The sequence below is a fragment of the Populus alba genome, chromosome 2 (assembly GCF_005239225.2).
Source record: "Populus alba chromosome 2, ASM523922v2, whole genome shotgun sequence".
Classification (NCBI taxonomy): Eukaryota; Viridiplantae; Streptophyta; class Magnoliopsida; order Malpighiales; family Salicaceae; genus Populus; species Populus alba.
In genome coordinates this window covers 5253752-5271021 of record NC_133285.1, presented here as the reverse complement: position 1 = coordinate 5271021, position 17270 = coordinate 5253752, and the positions used below count along the sequence as shown (strand labels likewise).

Here is a 17270-nt window from a genome sequence, read left to right as displayed (position 1 = left end):
TTGTGGCGGTGAAAGCTGCTAATATTTGTAAGTGTGGCGCTATTCCCATTAATGTACGCCTTTCGTAAATAGCGTTATTGACTTGCAAGATAGTAACTAAATTGTGTATTGAGTGGAGCTGTAAACTGATAAATTGCCTCTAATATATAAAAACACTGAGCTGAGGAACGATGATTAGGTTCAAGCAGCAATTGAGGAGACAAAGAACGAGTTCGACGATTAACGTGTCGGGTTTTGCGGTTTTTTAGCAACGTCGCAGTCATCTCCACGATCAGGCCGTCCTTTGGCCGCGTTTTGTTTATTCTCCAACAGAATTCTTCCTCTTTATTATACTCAAGATGAGTAGAAGACAGCCCCACGTTCTGACATTTTCAAGTACTCAAAACGCACGCTCTCATTCTCATCCTCATTCTCTGCCTAACTACATTTGTCATCTAGAGAGTAATTAATGATAGTTTAGTCATCTCTCAGTGATTGTCCTTAGGCCCCTTTGTCATCTTAATTGCAGTTTACCAGAAATAAGATGCTTTGAAGCTGTTCTGATATTTTAATCTATCATTGCATGAACTTGGTCCCGTCTTAGTTGTACTTTGCCTGGTATTGGCCCCACAATGGACACCTGAGTTTAGTTACAGAGAATTAGGACCTGCACCCGGGTAATCATTAGAAATTTAGAATTTTTATATACAAGATGAAGTCAATCCTTGCTAGTGACATTCTTTTATGGTGCATGGGTATAAATCTGCCCCTAGTTTTTTGGTTCTCTCAAGCGAAATCGAGCTTCAATTAACTAGTAGGCATCACCATAGAAACATAAGAGCCTCTTTCTTGATTTCTCCACAGCTTCCAAGTGTAAAATGAATACGCAGGCTATGGAAGCCTTTCCTGATGGAGAATTATGGAACTTCGGCAGAATGTTCTCCATGGAAGAGCCTGATTGCACCCCAGAATTACTTGGTCAGTGCTCTTTCCTTCAGGATACTGATGAAGGATTGCATTTTACAATCCCATCAGCTTTCTTCCCTGCTCCTGAATCCGACGCAAGCATGGCTGAGGACGAGAGTTTGTTTTATTCTTGGCATGCTCCCAACCCCAATTTGCATTTTGATTCTCAAGAACGTAGTAATAACAGTAATTCTAGCAGTAGTGTATTTCTTCCCTATTCCAGCCATGAATCCTACTTCTTCAATGATTCTAATCCCATTCAAGCTACGAACAATAACTCTATGTCCATGGATATTTCAATCATGGATGAGGAAAGTATTGGCTTGTTTATGCCACTTTTTCCTGAAATTGCAATGGCAGAAACTGCCTGTATGAATGGAGATATGAGCGGTGACAAAACAGGAGATTTAGATGATAATCTGAAGCCAGCAGCTAATGATGTTCTGGCCAAGGGATTGCAGCTCAAAAGGAAGCTTGATGTTCCAGAACCAATAGCCAACACATTGGACGACATGAAGAAAAAAGCCCGGGTTACAAGAAATGTGAGTACATGGATTAAAGGCTACAGTAATTCTTTTTATGGTGGAGTTTGTCTTGCTGTACTAGTTTCTAAATTATTATGATTTATAACGCAGGTGCAAAAGAGTAGGAAGGTTGTGCAGTCAAAAAAAAATCAGAAGAATGCACCAGATATCAGCCATGGTGAAGAAGAGAGTAATGCTGGACCAGACGGACAAAGTTCCAGCAGTTGTAGTTCAGAAGAGGACAATGCCTCTCAGGATTCTGATTCCAAGGTTTCTGGAGTTCTCAATTCCAATGGAAAAACAAGAGCTACTAGGGGAGCTGCCACAGACCCCCAGAGCCTTTATGCAAGGGTAGGATACTAATTATTCCTTTCATATATATATATATATATATATATAGACACACACACACTTATACTGACACACAAGGAGCAATCTTGTGAGCATTTTATTCATGATCTTTATAACAATCCTGCAGAAAAGAAGGGAGAGGATAAACGAGAGACTGAAAATCTTGCAGAATCTTGTCCCTAACGGAAGCAAGGTTGATATCAGCACGATGCTAGAAGAGGCAGTCCATTACGTGAAGTTTTTGCAGCTTCAAATCAAGGTAAAGGCTCATATTAGTCCCCCTTACTGCTGCCAAATAAATCATCAATCTCTATCTGAAGACACATGTTAAACTCATTCTTATTAATTATTTGCAGCTTTTGAGCTCGGATGATCTATGGATGTATGCACCTCTGGCTTACAATGGAATAGATACTGGACTCAACCAGAAGCTCTCTATGTTTCTATGAGCGTGGAAGGAGCTGCTGGAAACTTTTTTTAACGTTAATTTATCAACATTTTAGTAATGAGAAAAGAATATGTATATCTACTATAATAAATAAATTCCTGCTTTCAATATATCACGCGGAGTAAAAACAACCAGCGTGTTTCTATATTATAACAATCCAGCCCGATCTGCTTCTTGCGTTTGTACTTTATTATACCAATGACTTTCCCCAGCACATGTTTGTAGAAGCAGGCGACAGCTTTTGCTTATGGTCATTGATGGATGATAGTTCAGCTCCCATCATGCAGTAGAATAAAATACCTCGTTCAAGATGAAGACTTTTCTTTCTTTTTTTTAATTAAAACATGGATACAGCCCATCAAAATCCATGCCTTTTTATTTTTTTACCTTCACCCGAAACAGTTCTAATGAAGCCCGAGGACATTTCTTTCTCTCTAATTTCTTTAGAGGAAATTGTGTGAACATTTCAGATTAAAACAACCTTACTGGCATTGATATCAAATGGATTGTTTCGGAAAAGAAGAAGGATTGCTTCAAGTTTGCTGTCATGGTAAATTTACACGTTTAATTACATGAGATTTGGCATGATCCAAAGACTTGGGAAAGATATGTTAGCAGAGGTGGGAAGCATGGATTTAGAAACTTGACCACTTGGAATGTATATATATTTTGTTAAAACTCTTCAAATCTCCCGTAAGTTTTCGAAAATGAAACTCATATATGGAAGTGGGTTTTAATTTTGTTTCTACAAATATCTAATTTCTTCGTTAAAGTGTTTTTGTTCTTGGTTAAACATTCCCCTGGATGGATTGTCGACGTGCTGACTCATCACACCAAATGTCAATCCAAGTCATACAGATTGCTGACAAGTCAGATTCTTCTCAGTTAACTGGCAGCATCCCGTGGTGCAAGTCAGCAACCAGTGCCGAGGGGGTCAACATGCTTGATAACATGAGCATTTATTTTTTTTTCCCCTTCGTGAGCATTTTATTTTATACTGAGTTTATTTTTTTGAAAAGTGATTTTTAAAAATTTATTTTTAAATTTTTTTTGTATTTATTTGCCATTAAAAAAGTTAATCAATAAAAAATAATTTTCGATCAACAGAAAACACTTTCTAATCAAAAGTAAAATTTAACTTGGTTTTTCAAGAAAATGTTTTTTTATTTTATTTTTGGGGAAAACACTTTCTAGAAGTTGTGAAAATTTTAGAAATATTATTTTATTTGCTGATTATATCAAATTTGATTCTCAAACTTTTGATTGCTATATATATTTTGTTTTGAATATTTTTTTTCAATTTCATCCCTTAGAATTTAATTTTTATATTAATTTTGGTCCTTATTTTTATAATTTTTATTTGTTTTTTCCTTATCAATTTTTAATTGAAATTTTTATCTATCAAATTTGATCCTCATTCTTTTTATTGTTACTTATTTTATTTGAAATAATTTATGAAATGTTAATTATTATTATTTTAATTTTTTTCATCTTTTAATTTTTTATTTTTTAGATTTGATATCTATTATGTTAATTATTATTTATTTTATTTAAGATAATTTATGAAATTATATATTTTTTCCAATTTCATTCTCATTCGATTTGTTTCTTATTATTTTAATAAACTTGAAAAAATTAAAATATTAATAAATTATTTTTCAACTCATTTTACATGACATAATCAAACATTAGAAAATATTTTTCTATTTATTTTTCATTACATTATTAAATATTAAAAAATAATTTAATTTCTTAAAATTTACTTTTCAAAAACATACTATTTTTCAACAAGCAAACAAAATCTTAACAACACTTTCTTTAGCGAGGCACTCGCTATTCAATACTTGGCTTTATAATCCATGATCATTAGTAAATGTGGACATAGAAAATCGAACTGAAAACCATGTAAAAAACATTCCTCTCAATCCACACGCACAAAAAAAAAGCCCTCTTAAACCCCATCTTAACCACACTATCTCACGTAATTCGTAGCTTCCGGTCCATCCTGACAACTGGATGCCAAATGTTTCATGCTTACCTTTTAAATCCATAAAATTTCTATTTTGTTACTCGCTCAAGGAATACGAGCTGGAAATGGTTCAATCTAATCAAACCATTTGCAAACAATAAAATGAATGATGGTAACAACGGAATCACATTCAGCAGTGTAATTGCAAGCAAGGACTGCACAGTACGATTAAAATGAATGATCTGATCTTTCAACTTGGGATAACAATAATCTGTGTATATCAACCAACAACATAGACTTCCCCAAAATCCATTCCTTTCGTTCCTAAAAATGTCGATAACATTAACCCTACAGTCTGATAAATGATTCCAGTTGAAGCTTTTTCTCACATATCTTCATCGCCCATACCAATAGCAAAATGCCCAACGTTTCTATCCTGCGTAATCCAGGAAAGTGTACGGGTCAACAGAGAAGCAACTAACAAAGTCAAGGAAAAAAAAATATTTTTAAAATACTTCTTGCACCCAAAAAAGAAGTGTAACCAGTAAAAGTAAAATGCCAAGAAACTAAACGATTATATAGAATAAAGCGCATTGGTGCTTCAGTTTTTGAAATGTTTCTCACACCAAAAGGAGCAATTGTGACCAGAAAAGCCAGTGCAATAACTATACTGAATGTAGAAGAACCAACCTTAGATAGCATCCGCTGCTTGTTCAGAAACTGGGTCCTGGCTTTATTGAGGACTGAGTTTGGAGACCGGAACATCCTCTGTAACAAGAAATGCAATACATCAATATCTTGAAAGAAAAAACAGGCACAAAGTAAAGAAAAAACAGGTCATCAGCAAAAGTAAATGTTTGTCTATTTTCCAGCCACCATTTTTACACCATGATTTCCTAGGAATGCTTTGCATTTTGGACCTGCTGATCAGTGCCTCAATTCAAGAGATTTGTAAGGGGGGAATTATTTCAAGGCTCTGGAGGTGGAGATTGCTATATTTGCTGTGATAAGAAAGAGTTTAGACTTGAATATGAACAAAAACAATACACAAATGGATTAACAACCAAACATTATTATAAAAAGGAAGTATGGTTTAAAGAATGTCCAAGTTTTAGCACAATACTAATCACATTGAAATTTCCATCTAAACAAGTTTACCTAGGCAAATATCCCAAATATAAGAAAAACAAAAACTGTATTGACACTCAAGAAGATGAATAGTTTAGAAGGTGTAGACATAAGACAGTCTCACATCTTTAGGACAGATAAAAAATTTCCAGATTGAAGACTGTCATAGACAGCCAAGTTGAAAAAGGAGAGTTAACTGACCTTTTCACCACTTGACATTTGATGTTCAACACCAAGGATATGCTTTCTCTTTGGCGTGAACCCAAAGACATCATGAAGGAATTCATTATCCTATTTAAACAAAATTACTTGTTAAAAGTATATAAAAGCAACACTGAGAAGGAAAATATGAAAGCAAAACATCACATCAGAGGTGAGGACAGGTCAAGAAAACCAACCTGCATGTGCTTAACAAACCCACCACCAAGAAAATGCTTCAAGAAGTTCAACTGTTAAAAAAACACAGACATAGAGCTTGAAAATCATAAACACAAACCAAGACCATGAATAGAAAATAAAACAAATGATCAAATAGAAAGAAACCTGTATAAGCTCAGACCATGTTGATGTTTGTAGTGAATCTCCACAAATCTTCATTGAGATTTCAGGAGTGTAGCCATCCTGACAGCATAAAAACTTAACATCAGTACAAAAGCACACAAACAGTAAGAATCGCGAGGAAAGGAACAAATTAGTACCTCCAGAAACTCCAAAACATCCTTGAACAAGTTCCTCTGGCTGTTAAGATCCTTCTTAGTGGAACCTTTTCCGCCAGCCTCGGCAGAAAGAATTCTCACTTGATTTAGGATTTTTGATTTCAGACCTAGTATATGTGTATATCCTTCACGAGACTTATTTCCTTCTAAAACTGAGCCATCACGGGGTGTTTTATTTTCAGCAGCAAACTTTTCTATACTTCCGGTCTCAAAAATTAAAGCTAGTGCTTCACCAGCAGAGATGCGTACAGATCTATCATCCTTATCTAGCAGGGTAGAGAGATAAGAAATGGACCTGCATCAAACGCAACAAATGATAAGTTGATTTCTTTATTGAAGTTTAGGTTCCTCGTCCTAGAAACCATGACATGGGTACAGCCAACTATCTTGACAAAACTAACTATTCACCAACTTTTTCCTTATGGACTATGCAAATGTTGTGGGGATGGATAGCTTAAATGACAGTCAAATCAATTTCATTAAATGCAAGAAACCATATTAGTTGCATTTGGTACGGGGTTAAAAATTTGGAAGGAAAATAATAAGGGAGTACACTTTAAAGGTGAAGTGTAAAGGAGTGAAAGGTTAAGATGTTTGGTACGAGAGGAAAACTTTAGGGATAAAAGTGGATCCCAATATATATCAAATCAATATTTAAAATATAGAAAATTATACTTGTGGCCCAAAATGAGAAGTGTATAAGAAGAAAGGATAAATTTAAATTGATATTAGATATTAAAAAATCGAGGGAAAAACATAAAACTTTCTCCTTTCAACTTCATTTACCCCTCCTCTTATAAGGTTAACATTTAACCTCCTTTTGGGGTTAAATTTTACCCTCTTTGAATATTTCCCCTCCAACACAAATTGTGCCAAACACATGTGAAGGGGGTGAAAAGTTACCCTTGTAATCTGCCCCCCCACCATCATACCAAATGATTGCCATATAAAAGAAAACAAGTACACAAAACAAAGTGGAAAATCAAATTTATAGTTTACTTACTCTTGCCAATCTTTGGAGTTAAGGGAGAGTCCATCCATGGTTGTCAAGAGAAATGCCCAAGCAGACACCACTGCTGTTACTACACCGGCAGGAGTTTTCACAGCAACTACCTAAAAGTGAAATAGGAAAATTGATTTGTAGATGAAACATAACCAATAACTACAGCATTGTACTGTTTACTTCATGGGTTGTGGTTTTCAAATCAAGTAATTAAAGGATAGAAGAGGCATCATTAATATCACCGATTAGAGAAAGCAAAGAATAAGAACTGATACATTACATTAGAACCTAGTTTAGGATGAAGCAATTGCCACATGATTTGCATTGATCGTTCTGTTTCCTCAGTTTCATTTGCACCAACAAATGTCACAACAGCCAAACACTCCAGTAACTGAAATCACAACCCAACAAAAAACAACAGAGATTCAACATCACAGCAATTAATGAAAACTGGAGAACAATTAAAATCCCAAAGATTTGCAAATAATGCATACCGATACAGTCTTCAAGGAATCAGACTGCGATTTAAGAGCTTGGGAAATAGGAGCTACTGATTCTTCCAAAATTTCACGTGCACTATCCCCAGAACGAACAGTCAGAGACAACAATCCTACAGCAACGACATGGTAGATCGGTAAGAGTTGTAAATACAGAGAAAGGGTAAAAGACGTGACGAGATAGGTTCAAGGCTAACCAATGGCATGGCATGCCAGAGCAATCTCTTTGCTAGACCCCTTTTTAATGGAATTCAGACATTGATGCAGTAAAGTAGCAAATCTGAAAAAACAAACAAAACAAAATACATGTAAGAAACTAGGGATGAATAAGTATGACTGCTAACTGCACATTACCAGAAAAAAGAAGAAGAAAAAACAGAACTAGCTACAACACAAACAAACCAATCAAAATATATAATTTGAGCAGATAATTAGTAAAAGTAGATCATAATTAGTTCTTCCGACAAATACAAGTGGTTACTTTTTCTCAACAAATTGGAGCTGCAAATTGGTATTGAAAGCCTCAATAATCGCTTCCAAAGCTTTCTCTCTTGTCGAACCCCTTTATACACAAAAAAAAAAAAAAAAATCAACAAAACCACCAATTCAACATACATTGATCACAAATATGAGCATAAAAAATAAAATAAAAACCCGACACGAACCTCTTCTCATACAAAGCATCTAGAGCTTGCTCTAGTAAACTATCTTTATCAACTTGCACATCGTCGCTCCCAGACACCGACATAAGATCAGAACGGACAGTTGATGATGAACTCACGCTACTATTATCATCACTACTATCCAACATCGCAACATTTTTACGCTGATTATTACCTGCACAACATGCAATTTTAATTATTCTTCGAATTGACCAAGTTTTTTTTTTAAATAAAAAATAAAACTAATTTGACAAATTCATCAAATATAGAAGAGCGAGAAAGAAAGATAGAACATACGCTTCCCCATCTCCGGCGGCTGTGAGGATTATTAATATTGCTAATTGAGAAAGCGTTAATAAACGAAACAAGGTCTACTATGAATCTGAAAAATAATATGGGATTTTTTGTGAAAATAAAAGCTGCACATATATAATAAATTGAAACAAACTCATAAACCCATTTGGATTTGGATTTGAACTGAGTAAGGATTTTGCCATTAAATTACTTGAGCTGATTATAATTAAAGAGCAAAAAAAAAATTCAGAGTATAATTATATTTTTTAAGCGGACAATGAAAAAACAGAGGCTTCAGAAAAATTGAGAGATAGAGAGAGCATTGAGTAAATAGAAAATCTCTTTCTCCACTTGAGGAGGGGGCTTTCAGGGTTCGTGGTATGGAATATTCGTGGAGCCTGTTGTCGGTACAGCCAGTGAATTTTGTCAACTACTACGTCTCATTGTTTCTACCGTTGGATTATGATTATGTGGATCCACGTGGGGCTAGAATGATTAATCACGTGGTTTTGTGTGAGACAAGCAAAACTGATCCGTTTTGTATTTTTCTTTTTTCTTTTCTACTTTTGGTGCCGTAATGAGTTTGAAGTGTACAGTATCGTGTGTGAGACAAATAACTTTAGTGGAGAACGTTATGATGATGTTGTTATAATGCGTCTCTTTGTTTTCGTTTATGAAAATGTGTATTGTAATTTTTTAAATTATTTCTTAATTTTTTTTTATTTTAATATAATAATATAAAAATAAAAAACATTAATTTTATATATTTCTAAATTAAAAAATACTTTAAAAAACAAATGCTACCACAATCTTAAACACTACTTAAATCTTTTTTTTTTTATGGCTCAATCTTGGTGTAATTCATTTAGCCATCCTCTTGTTTTAGTTAGGTTTTAAACTAAATTGAATAGAAGTAGATTTCTGTATGATACAAAATATTTTAATAGATTAGCTTATGATTTGATCTATCTTATTAAAATTTGATTTAACTCTTTTTTCAATAATTTTTTTGTTGTAAAATAATATCATTTTAATTTATTTTTTAAAATGTTAAAATGATATTACCTTGGATTGACATGAATTCAACATGGATTAATCTGTTAACTCGTGATTCCAGGTTATAAATCTAGTCAAATCTAATGATTTTATTTTTTAAAGTATTTTTTATTTAATTATAAAATAATAAAAAAAAATAGATGTTCACATAAATATATATATAATATATGAAAAAAGAAATGTTATTTCATTGCAAACTTGTTTTTTTATTGAATAAAGCATTTAAAAAAAATACAATTTTTTTGTTAGCATTCTGGTTCTTTGAGTAAAATATAGTAGCGATAAAATAATAGCCGCAAAAACTACAATGACTTGAAGCTAAAAAAGCAAATCACTTATATTTTTAATTAAAAATCCAATCTTTGTTTTTCATTTCTTTTTTATTTTGATGATAGGAATTTTATGAGAAGATTTTTTTTTCAAACAACTTATTCAGATTGTGAAAACTTATTTATTCCTTTTTTTAATACTCTCCCCTCTTAGAATTTAGAGACTAAAATATAAATAAATAAAGTTTAATGTTAAAAATTAAAACCCGTAAAAAAAGTGCTAAAATAAAAAAAGTAAAGCTACAGGGATCAAATTGTAATTTTCTACAAAAAAGAGAAAAAAAGTATATGGTTTTCTTCTTTGTTAAAGTTCATCCCTATTGTTTTATGTTTTTTAATTGGTAAAATCAGATCCAATTTTATAAAATTAAGCGTCCATTTAATGTATGGCTATTTTCTTACACCATGAATACAATGCAGCACATGAACCAAAACAAAATATTGAGCTTAAAATCACGTCAACATAACATTAGAGGGTAAAATTAAAAGAAAGATTTTAGCGAATGAAAATGAAATTTTTTTTGAGGACTGAAACGAAAAAGGGCTATAAGCAGGCCCACCGTAGCAATTCACGGTATAGATAAAACACACTGTAGCAGGAAAACATTTTCTATAATAAAAAATTAGTTTTTCACGGGAAACTTGAAAAAAAAATATAACCAAAATTAATTTTTTATTTCAAAAATCAAAAAGCTAAATTACATTTCGATTTTGATTATTGAAGTTTCAATTAACTGAAAAAACGAATCGAATTTAATTTTTTGAAATAAAAAATAAAAAGAAACTGAAGCATAACAGGTTTTTCATTTGACGGTGGCATTAGACATGTTATAAATTCTTTGCATATGCAAACTTACATAACTGTTTCCCATAATTTAAAAGACGAGGAAAAAAAATTTGGAGATTGATTATAAATATTAATTAATCTTAACAGGTGTTCTAAGGACGAGTTTGGCTCCCCTCTAATTTCTTCAACTCCACTTTTAAATTTGAGAGATGTAATTAAAAAAAAAAATTATTGTTTTCCATCCATATTTTTTCCCACTCCCTCTGTGATTTTTTTTCTATGATCTTAAAATGGTAAGTTTGGAATTAATATCCAATTAACATACGAAAATGTGTCAGATAAATCTGCATATTAAGGGTCTTAAGTTAAATATATTTGAAAACAATTGCAAATTTTGGATAGCTGGAATTAAGTTCTTGTTTGTTTTTACGTTTTAAAAATGATTTTTAAAAAAATATTTTTTTTTTTTTATTTTAAATTAATATTTTTTAGATTATTTTTATTGCTAATGTCAAAAATAATTTTTTAAAAAAATATATTATTTTGATATATTTCAAAATAAAAAACATTTTAAAAAAATAATTACAACCACACTTTTAAAATAAAAAATATTATTTTAATACATTATAATTAATCAATTTAAAATGTTTATAATTTTTCAAGATGGGATGAAAATTTGAAATTGAAACCATAGAACCACCACCTTGTCTTTGCACGTTACTTTGTTTCCTTGATCTCTCTTAAACCAAGTGCAAAACATGAAAAGGACGCGCAAAGAAAAAGAAACGATGTTTTTCATGGTCAAAACAAGCAGCATCTCTTTCATTGTCGTTAACAGAGAGGCAAACTCATTCGCTTCTCTTTAAACCATGGCGTTAGGTGTCGAGTGATCGTCTTTAATAAAAATATTTTTTATTTTGAACTGCTTGTCAAGATTATCAAAGAACTGTTTTTTACTGTATTTTAAAAATATTTTAAAAAAAATATATATGTTTTTACTTTATTTTTTAATGTGTTGATTGAAAATATTTTTTAATAAATAATTTTTTCCTCAAATTTTCTTTCTTGTGTTTTCTTGAAAACTTGATTAGCTGCTTGTGTTTCTACATGTACTTGGCCTAATTTTTTAACACAAAAAAATATTCAAACATTAGTAGTCTGTTTTAAAGAAAACAAATCAACAACTTGAGTTATAAACCAATTAGGTCCAATAAAAGTAATTTTATTTAATTAATATAATATAATAGGTAATGGTAGTAAATGGATTAAATTTTAAATAAAATTATGATAATGATAATAAGAAGATAAAAAATAAAAAAAAATACAAAGTTGAATTCCAAAATAACCCTCAAATTCCAAAGGTGATAACTTGGTTGCGCTATTGAATATATATATATATTAGGTTTGTGTATTTTGTTATAGTTGTATTTTCTTAAAAAAAAAACAAAAAATAAATCTTGGTTACCAATTCAAAAATTCTAATGAAATAAAATTTTTAAAAATTCTTTTAAACTTCATCAACTTTATATATTCATATATTTTTTCTTATACATGGTATTTTTCTTATGAAAATATCCCTCGAATCACCAAAATAAAATTTTTATTTTTAGAAAAATAAAAAACAACAAAAAATTTTAGAAACTTGAAAATCTTTAAAAAATGCTAAAAAAAATCAAACAAAAAAATTCTATATAAAATTTTTTTTTAAAAAAAAAATCAAGCATGTGGGCCTAGCTTGGATGGTTGACTATGCTTAGCCTTTAAAAAAACCTAAGAGCTAGGCCTTCTAGTCCAAGCTTGCATTTATAGGTTTTTTCTTTTTTTAAAAAAAATGGATGACTTCTTGTCAACACCCTTTATTTTTTTAAAAAAAATATATTAAACAACACGTTATCTGCTAAGTTATAGCTAGTATAATAATGGCTAGAAAAACAAGAAAGAGGTTTCAGGGATGAAAATCTAAATTTTCAACTTATGTCATCTAAACATACCTCCAAAACATTATAAAAACCTTTATAAATCACATATCAACCTCAACACACCTAGAAAAAACAAAATTTGGATTCCAAAAGGCATATTATGGATCCATCGCCAAGTTTGCCTCTCAATAAGCATAATTTTTTTTTTTGGTAGAACTTAAGATGCAATAGAGAAGCCCAAAATGTACTGAAGGATTAAGTTAAGAGATCATTTCCAAGGAAAAACAAACAAGAATAGACCCAACCACCCCCAAATCCTCCGAAAGCCAGCCGCTCAAACTACTCCAAGCTCATAAAAAATCTTAAGCTCATCGTGCAAGTAGAAATACAGCCTTTATCTTCTAAATTCTTCACGACAATATCAAGGTGCGTTGTGACTGTTATTATTATTATTATTTGTTTAATATAAAGTCCACATGGTTTCGCGTCACCCAGTATGGGATTAGCTTTCTACATGGTCGATAATTCGGCTTGAGTTTCAAATTCGGAGCCTGTTTGGGGCTGCGTTTCCACCTGTGTTTTGAAAAATTTTAAAATTTTTTTTTACTAAAATTGAATACGGTTTATACTTTTTGGATTGTTTTGATGTGCTGATATTAAAAATAATTTTTAAAAATAAAAAAACATCATTGGCATGTATTTTGGCACGAAAATTTATTTGAAAAGCAACCGCTATCACACTGCCAAACACGCTTTTAATTTGATCCAGTCGATTTTTTGATAACTTGATTGATATAATTTTTTTAAATAAAATAAAATATTAATAAAATTAATTGACTCAAGTTGAATCGATATTACAATAATATAAATTTGTTTAGGTCAATCCATCAACCAATTTTAACAACTATGATTATCTCCTAATTCTTAAGTTATCATCCGTACAACTTCTATGCTATCCAATTTCATTACTTGTTACCCAAAATGTAATTATTTACTACATAATATTTAAAGATTTTATCTTGTTGATTAATAGGTAGATAGCACATAAGTTGAGATGCAAATCATATAATTTACCCAATATATAATACCATTGAAATGGAAGTCGTATACATGGATCAAGAACCTGTTTGTAAGGACAACGTGTTGTTGTTAGTAGCCACTTACTTGTCTAGTCCTCCAAAGTATGAGAAAGCTTACCTTGCAGTAAAAAACACACTTAAAAGATGTATGTATATTTCTTGATACATGTGGTAGTACAATTCACATGTCCAGTAAAAAACAAGGAATTATAATTGAATTATTTTATATTCATATAAATCTACTCGTAGTTTTATATTCATATCTACATTTTATATTCACATGTCCAGTAAAAAGCACGGGAATTTATCTCTACTCGCCAAGATCTCGTGGTTATAATCTATCTTCTTGTCAAAAGCTTCTTGTTGCTACATGGGGTGTCACCAAAACGCCAGAACTTGTTTAATCTCAGAGGCCCAGTGCTGGAAAAACTCGACATGGAGGTAGAGAGCCCATGGTTGATCATAATAAAACCTTTTACAGTTCTTGGGGTGCCATGATCAGCAGCCATTAATTAGAAGCACCCATGTGAGCACGCTGCCCCTGTGGAGCTTATCGAAGCAGAGGAGTTTGTTTCGAAGGGGATGGGGTCAAGGCAGCCAAGACATCGGGAATGAAGCTCCTATCCCCTGGCTTTGCTTGTGAAATCCAAGGTATGATCAACAGGCACAGTCTTGTTGAAAGAGATGGCATGGGAGTTAGAGTCGAGATTATTGTCTGTGGGGTCCAACTCTACTTATGTGTCAGAGATTTTAAGAGAACTGCCACAATCATGCAGGGATTTCTGTTCTTTTCCGGACAGCCCCAGCACTTCCCGTTTCTCAAAAACTCCATAATTTGTTGCCCAACCTTTGTCTTTGCGTCTCAGCTTTTTACCTGTTTGTCAGTGTGTTAGTGGTTATTTTTTAAATAGTTTTTCGTATTAAAATACATATAAATAATGTTTTTTTATTTTTTAAAAATCATTTTTGACATAGTATATCAAAACAATCCAAAAAATATAAACTGCATTCAATTTTAACAAAAAAAAAATTCAAAATTTAATGAAACGTACGTATAAACACAATACCAAACGATGTCCCCAGAAAAAATATTCAAGTTAAAGTTAAGAATTGGGATTTATAATTGTAGATGTGGTATCTTAAAAAGATGAACTGATTAATATTTAGAAACGAAAGAGTATTCTCTCAAGAACATACTACAAACTCATTTGGCTCTTCATATATATATATATATATATATGAAAGAGGTTGTTTTCTACGAAACTTTCATTTGTAATCTTTTTATAAGAAACAGATGTTGAGTTTTGATGATGGAATACTCTGTATAGATTAGTAGCACCGAGTTGAAACATCTCTTAAGGCTAAAGGACCTTTAAGCCTTTGGGCTGGGCTCCTTGAAATACCATTAATTGGTACCGTCTTCAGTGCCTTTGGGTTCAACCCAAAGACAAGGACTTTGCCATCATCATAATCAATAGCAACGAGAGAGGAAGTGGTGAGGAGAGCGGAATCGATATTTCGTAATTGGATTTCAATTTGATATTTTTTTTTTTGTTTTCAAGTGGCCTCACTTTATTGTTAACTTGACGAATTCATGAACATGAGTTTATGATTGATCTTGCAAATAAATAAAAAAATAGTATTTGCTTGTTGTTATTATTTTGCTGGACCTTATTTTACGTTTGCTCGGGTCCCTTTCTCCTCTCAAGCCATGGATATCGAGTTTGAAAAACAAAGGGGCTGGTAGGGGCGATGGTTTAATCATACACACACACACACAGACATATATCTTTCCAGAGGTGACCGTCCATACCCATTGTTAACTCACCTTAGCCATATAGGTACTCACAGGGAGACCCCGCCCTTCCCTTTATGCTCGCAATCACCCAAAATTATATGATGAAATGTGTCCTGAGAATATGGTCTTTGCCTTCTCTTTAAGTGTCAAGCACATAGCCTCTGCCTTCTCTTTAAATTGCCAAGCACATATGTAATGAACCTCATGTCAGGTTCATGAGCACGCACACCATTAACCATTTTTTATTTATTTTTAACCGCAAGGCATGCCATAACAAGCCAATCGACCTCAGTGGTATCCTCGCACCAAAAAACTTTTGAACGGATATCGAACCCCTCTCTATGGCATCGTGTCGTGTATATTTATTAGTAGGGTGAATTGCTGCATTATTGGCTGCAAGATCATCCAAAAAAAGTGTTTACATGGTAAATATGGCCGTCATGATTATCACTAAGGTTTTGATGCCACTTCAATAATTTTTCCTAAGATAATTTTAGGAACAAAGATAAAACTGTGTTTAGTTAAAAAGATAAAAAACAAAGACATAAAAATAAATATTGCTAAGATAATTTTGGAGTGAATTTATGTACTTCATGTAGACAAGTTCTTAGAGACAATATTTATTATTTTTTATTCTTGAAATATCCTTATAAAAAACTCTCAATTTCAAAATTATTCAATTAAGACCTGTAATAATAAAAGTAGTTGTTATCATAATTCTAAAACTCAAATCAAGAGACTATCTGAGTCAAGGATTGGGTTGAATCGAGTCAATATAAGAATAAAATTGATTATTATCAAAATTTTAAGATCTGACTCAAGGACAACCCAAAGCAAATCTCAGGTCACAAGTTGGGTTGATTGTTGACCCGGTTCAATGTAAGAACAAAAAATAATTATTATCATAGTTTTAAAATTCAATTAAGGGTTCAACCCAATACAAACCCCGAGTCACGGGTCGAAAGGGTTAACCCAAATTTATCCAGATCATTATAAAAATAAAAATAATTAGTATTATAGTTTTAAAACCCACTTCAAGGGTCAGCCCGAGGCAAGATCTAGATCACGGGTTGAGCGGGTCAATAGTGATCAATGTAATAATAAAAATTATCATATTTTTAAAACCCGAGTCATAGGTTAGGAGGGTTAACCTTCAAAAAAAAAACTTTAAATATATAATTAAAGTAACCTTGTTTTGACAAAATGAAACGCTATTAGTTGTTAGAGAGGGAGAAATGATAAAAAATATCTGACTTATTAAAAAGCTAAGTCATTAGTTGTTGATGATGAGAAATATTTAATTTTCTAAAAAGTTGGGTTATTAGTTGAGGTGTTATATTTGCTATTTAGAGATAGATTTGATTGGTTCCTGAGAGTAAATTATTGGTGCAAATGGTGGTGAAGCCAAAAGTGTTGGTGCAGAGTGAGGGTTAGAGATAACCATTGGTTGAAAGGTTTCCTTGTACATTTTGAGTGAGGTAATTATTGGCAAGAGATGGTAGTCATCGTAGGCTAGTAGTTATGGCGCAAGCATAACCATTGGCAAAAAAGTTAGCCCGAGACAATTTGAGAGAGGTTGTTATTAGCAAGAGAGGGTGGCAGTTTGAGGCTATGTGCGGGGTCTGGTTGGGTTAAAGTTAGAGAGGGTTTGGTTTTGCCAACCCTTTTTTTTCTTTTCTTTCCTTCTCTTGACCTCGGTTGGGCCTCTCAGCTGCCCCATGTTTTCTTCTCCTTCCCCTCTTGGCCCGGATTGGGCTACCCCTTT

General features: G+C 32.3%; 2 protein-coding genes across 3 annotated transcripts; one reads left to right on the top strand and one right to left on the bottom strand.

The window, feature by feature from the left end:
- Window positions 1-811: 811 nt before the first annotated feature.
- LOC118035821 (uncharacterized) lies at window positions 812-2320 on the top strand. Its single transcript, XM_035041476.2, has 4 exons — window positions 812-1487; window positions 1581-1820; window positions 1948-2079; window positions 2177-2320. Exons 1-4 carry the CDS (start codon window positions 858-860, stop codon window positions 2267-2269), a joined length of 1095 nt encoding a protein of 364 aa, XP_034897367.1. The 5' UTR covers window positions 812-857; the 3' UTR covers window positions 2270-2320.
- Window positions 2321-4465: 2145 nt separating this feature from the next.
- Window positions 4466-8903, bottom strand: LOC118035811 (uncharacterized). Of its 2 annotated transcripts, XR_012169034.1 has the most exons (14): window positions 8541-8903; window positions 8247-8418; window positions 8063-8143; window positions 7779-7861; window positions 7579-7694; window positions 7365-7475; window positions 7085-7194; window positions 6064-6376; window positions 5909-5986; window positions 5764-5814; window positions 5567-5656; window positions 5114-5238; window positions 4928-5005; window positions 4626-4673 (listed from the first exon to the last, which is right to left on the bottom strand). XR_012169034.1 is itself a non-coding variant. In XM_035041464.2 (13 exons), the coding sequence occupies exons 1-13, from the start codon at window positions 8548-8550 to the stop codon at window positions 4623-4625; spliced, it is 1344 nt and encodes a 447-aa protein (XP_034897355.1). In that variant the 5' UTR covers window positions 8551-8898; the 3' UTR covers window positions 4466-4622. The 2 variants fall into 2 exon arrangements, 1 of the variants encoding a protein (XP_034897355.1); XM_035041464.2 differs by lacking the exon at window positions 5114-5238 and having other exon boundaries at window positions 4466-4673; window positions 8541-8898.
- Window positions 8904-17270: the final 8367 nt, after the last annotated feature.

Bases quoted from the DNA above. Each gene is read 5' to 3' on its own strand.
- LOC118035821 (XM_035041476.2), top strand. From the start codon at position 858: ATGAATACGCAGGCTATGGAAGCCTTTCCTGATGGAGAATTATGGAAC. The intron at 1,488-1,580 runs GTGAGTACATGG...TTTATAACGCAG, and splicing joins AAGCCCGGGTTACAAGAAAT to GTGCAAAAGAGTAGGAAGGT. The intron at 1,821-1,947 runs GTAGGATACTAA...ACAATCCTGCAG, and splicing joins CCCAGAGCCTTTATGCAAGG to AAAAGAAGGGAGAGGATAAA.
- LOC118035811 (XM_035041464.2), bottom strand. The intron at 7,476-7,578 runs GTATGCATTATT...TTGTGATTTCAG, and splicing joins ATTCCTTGAAGACTGTATCG to TTACTGGAGTGTTTGGCTGT. The intron at 5,006-5,566 runs GTCAGTTAACTC...TTCTTGTTACAG, and splicing joins AAATGTCAAGTGGTGAAAAG to AGGATGTTCCGGTCTCCAAA.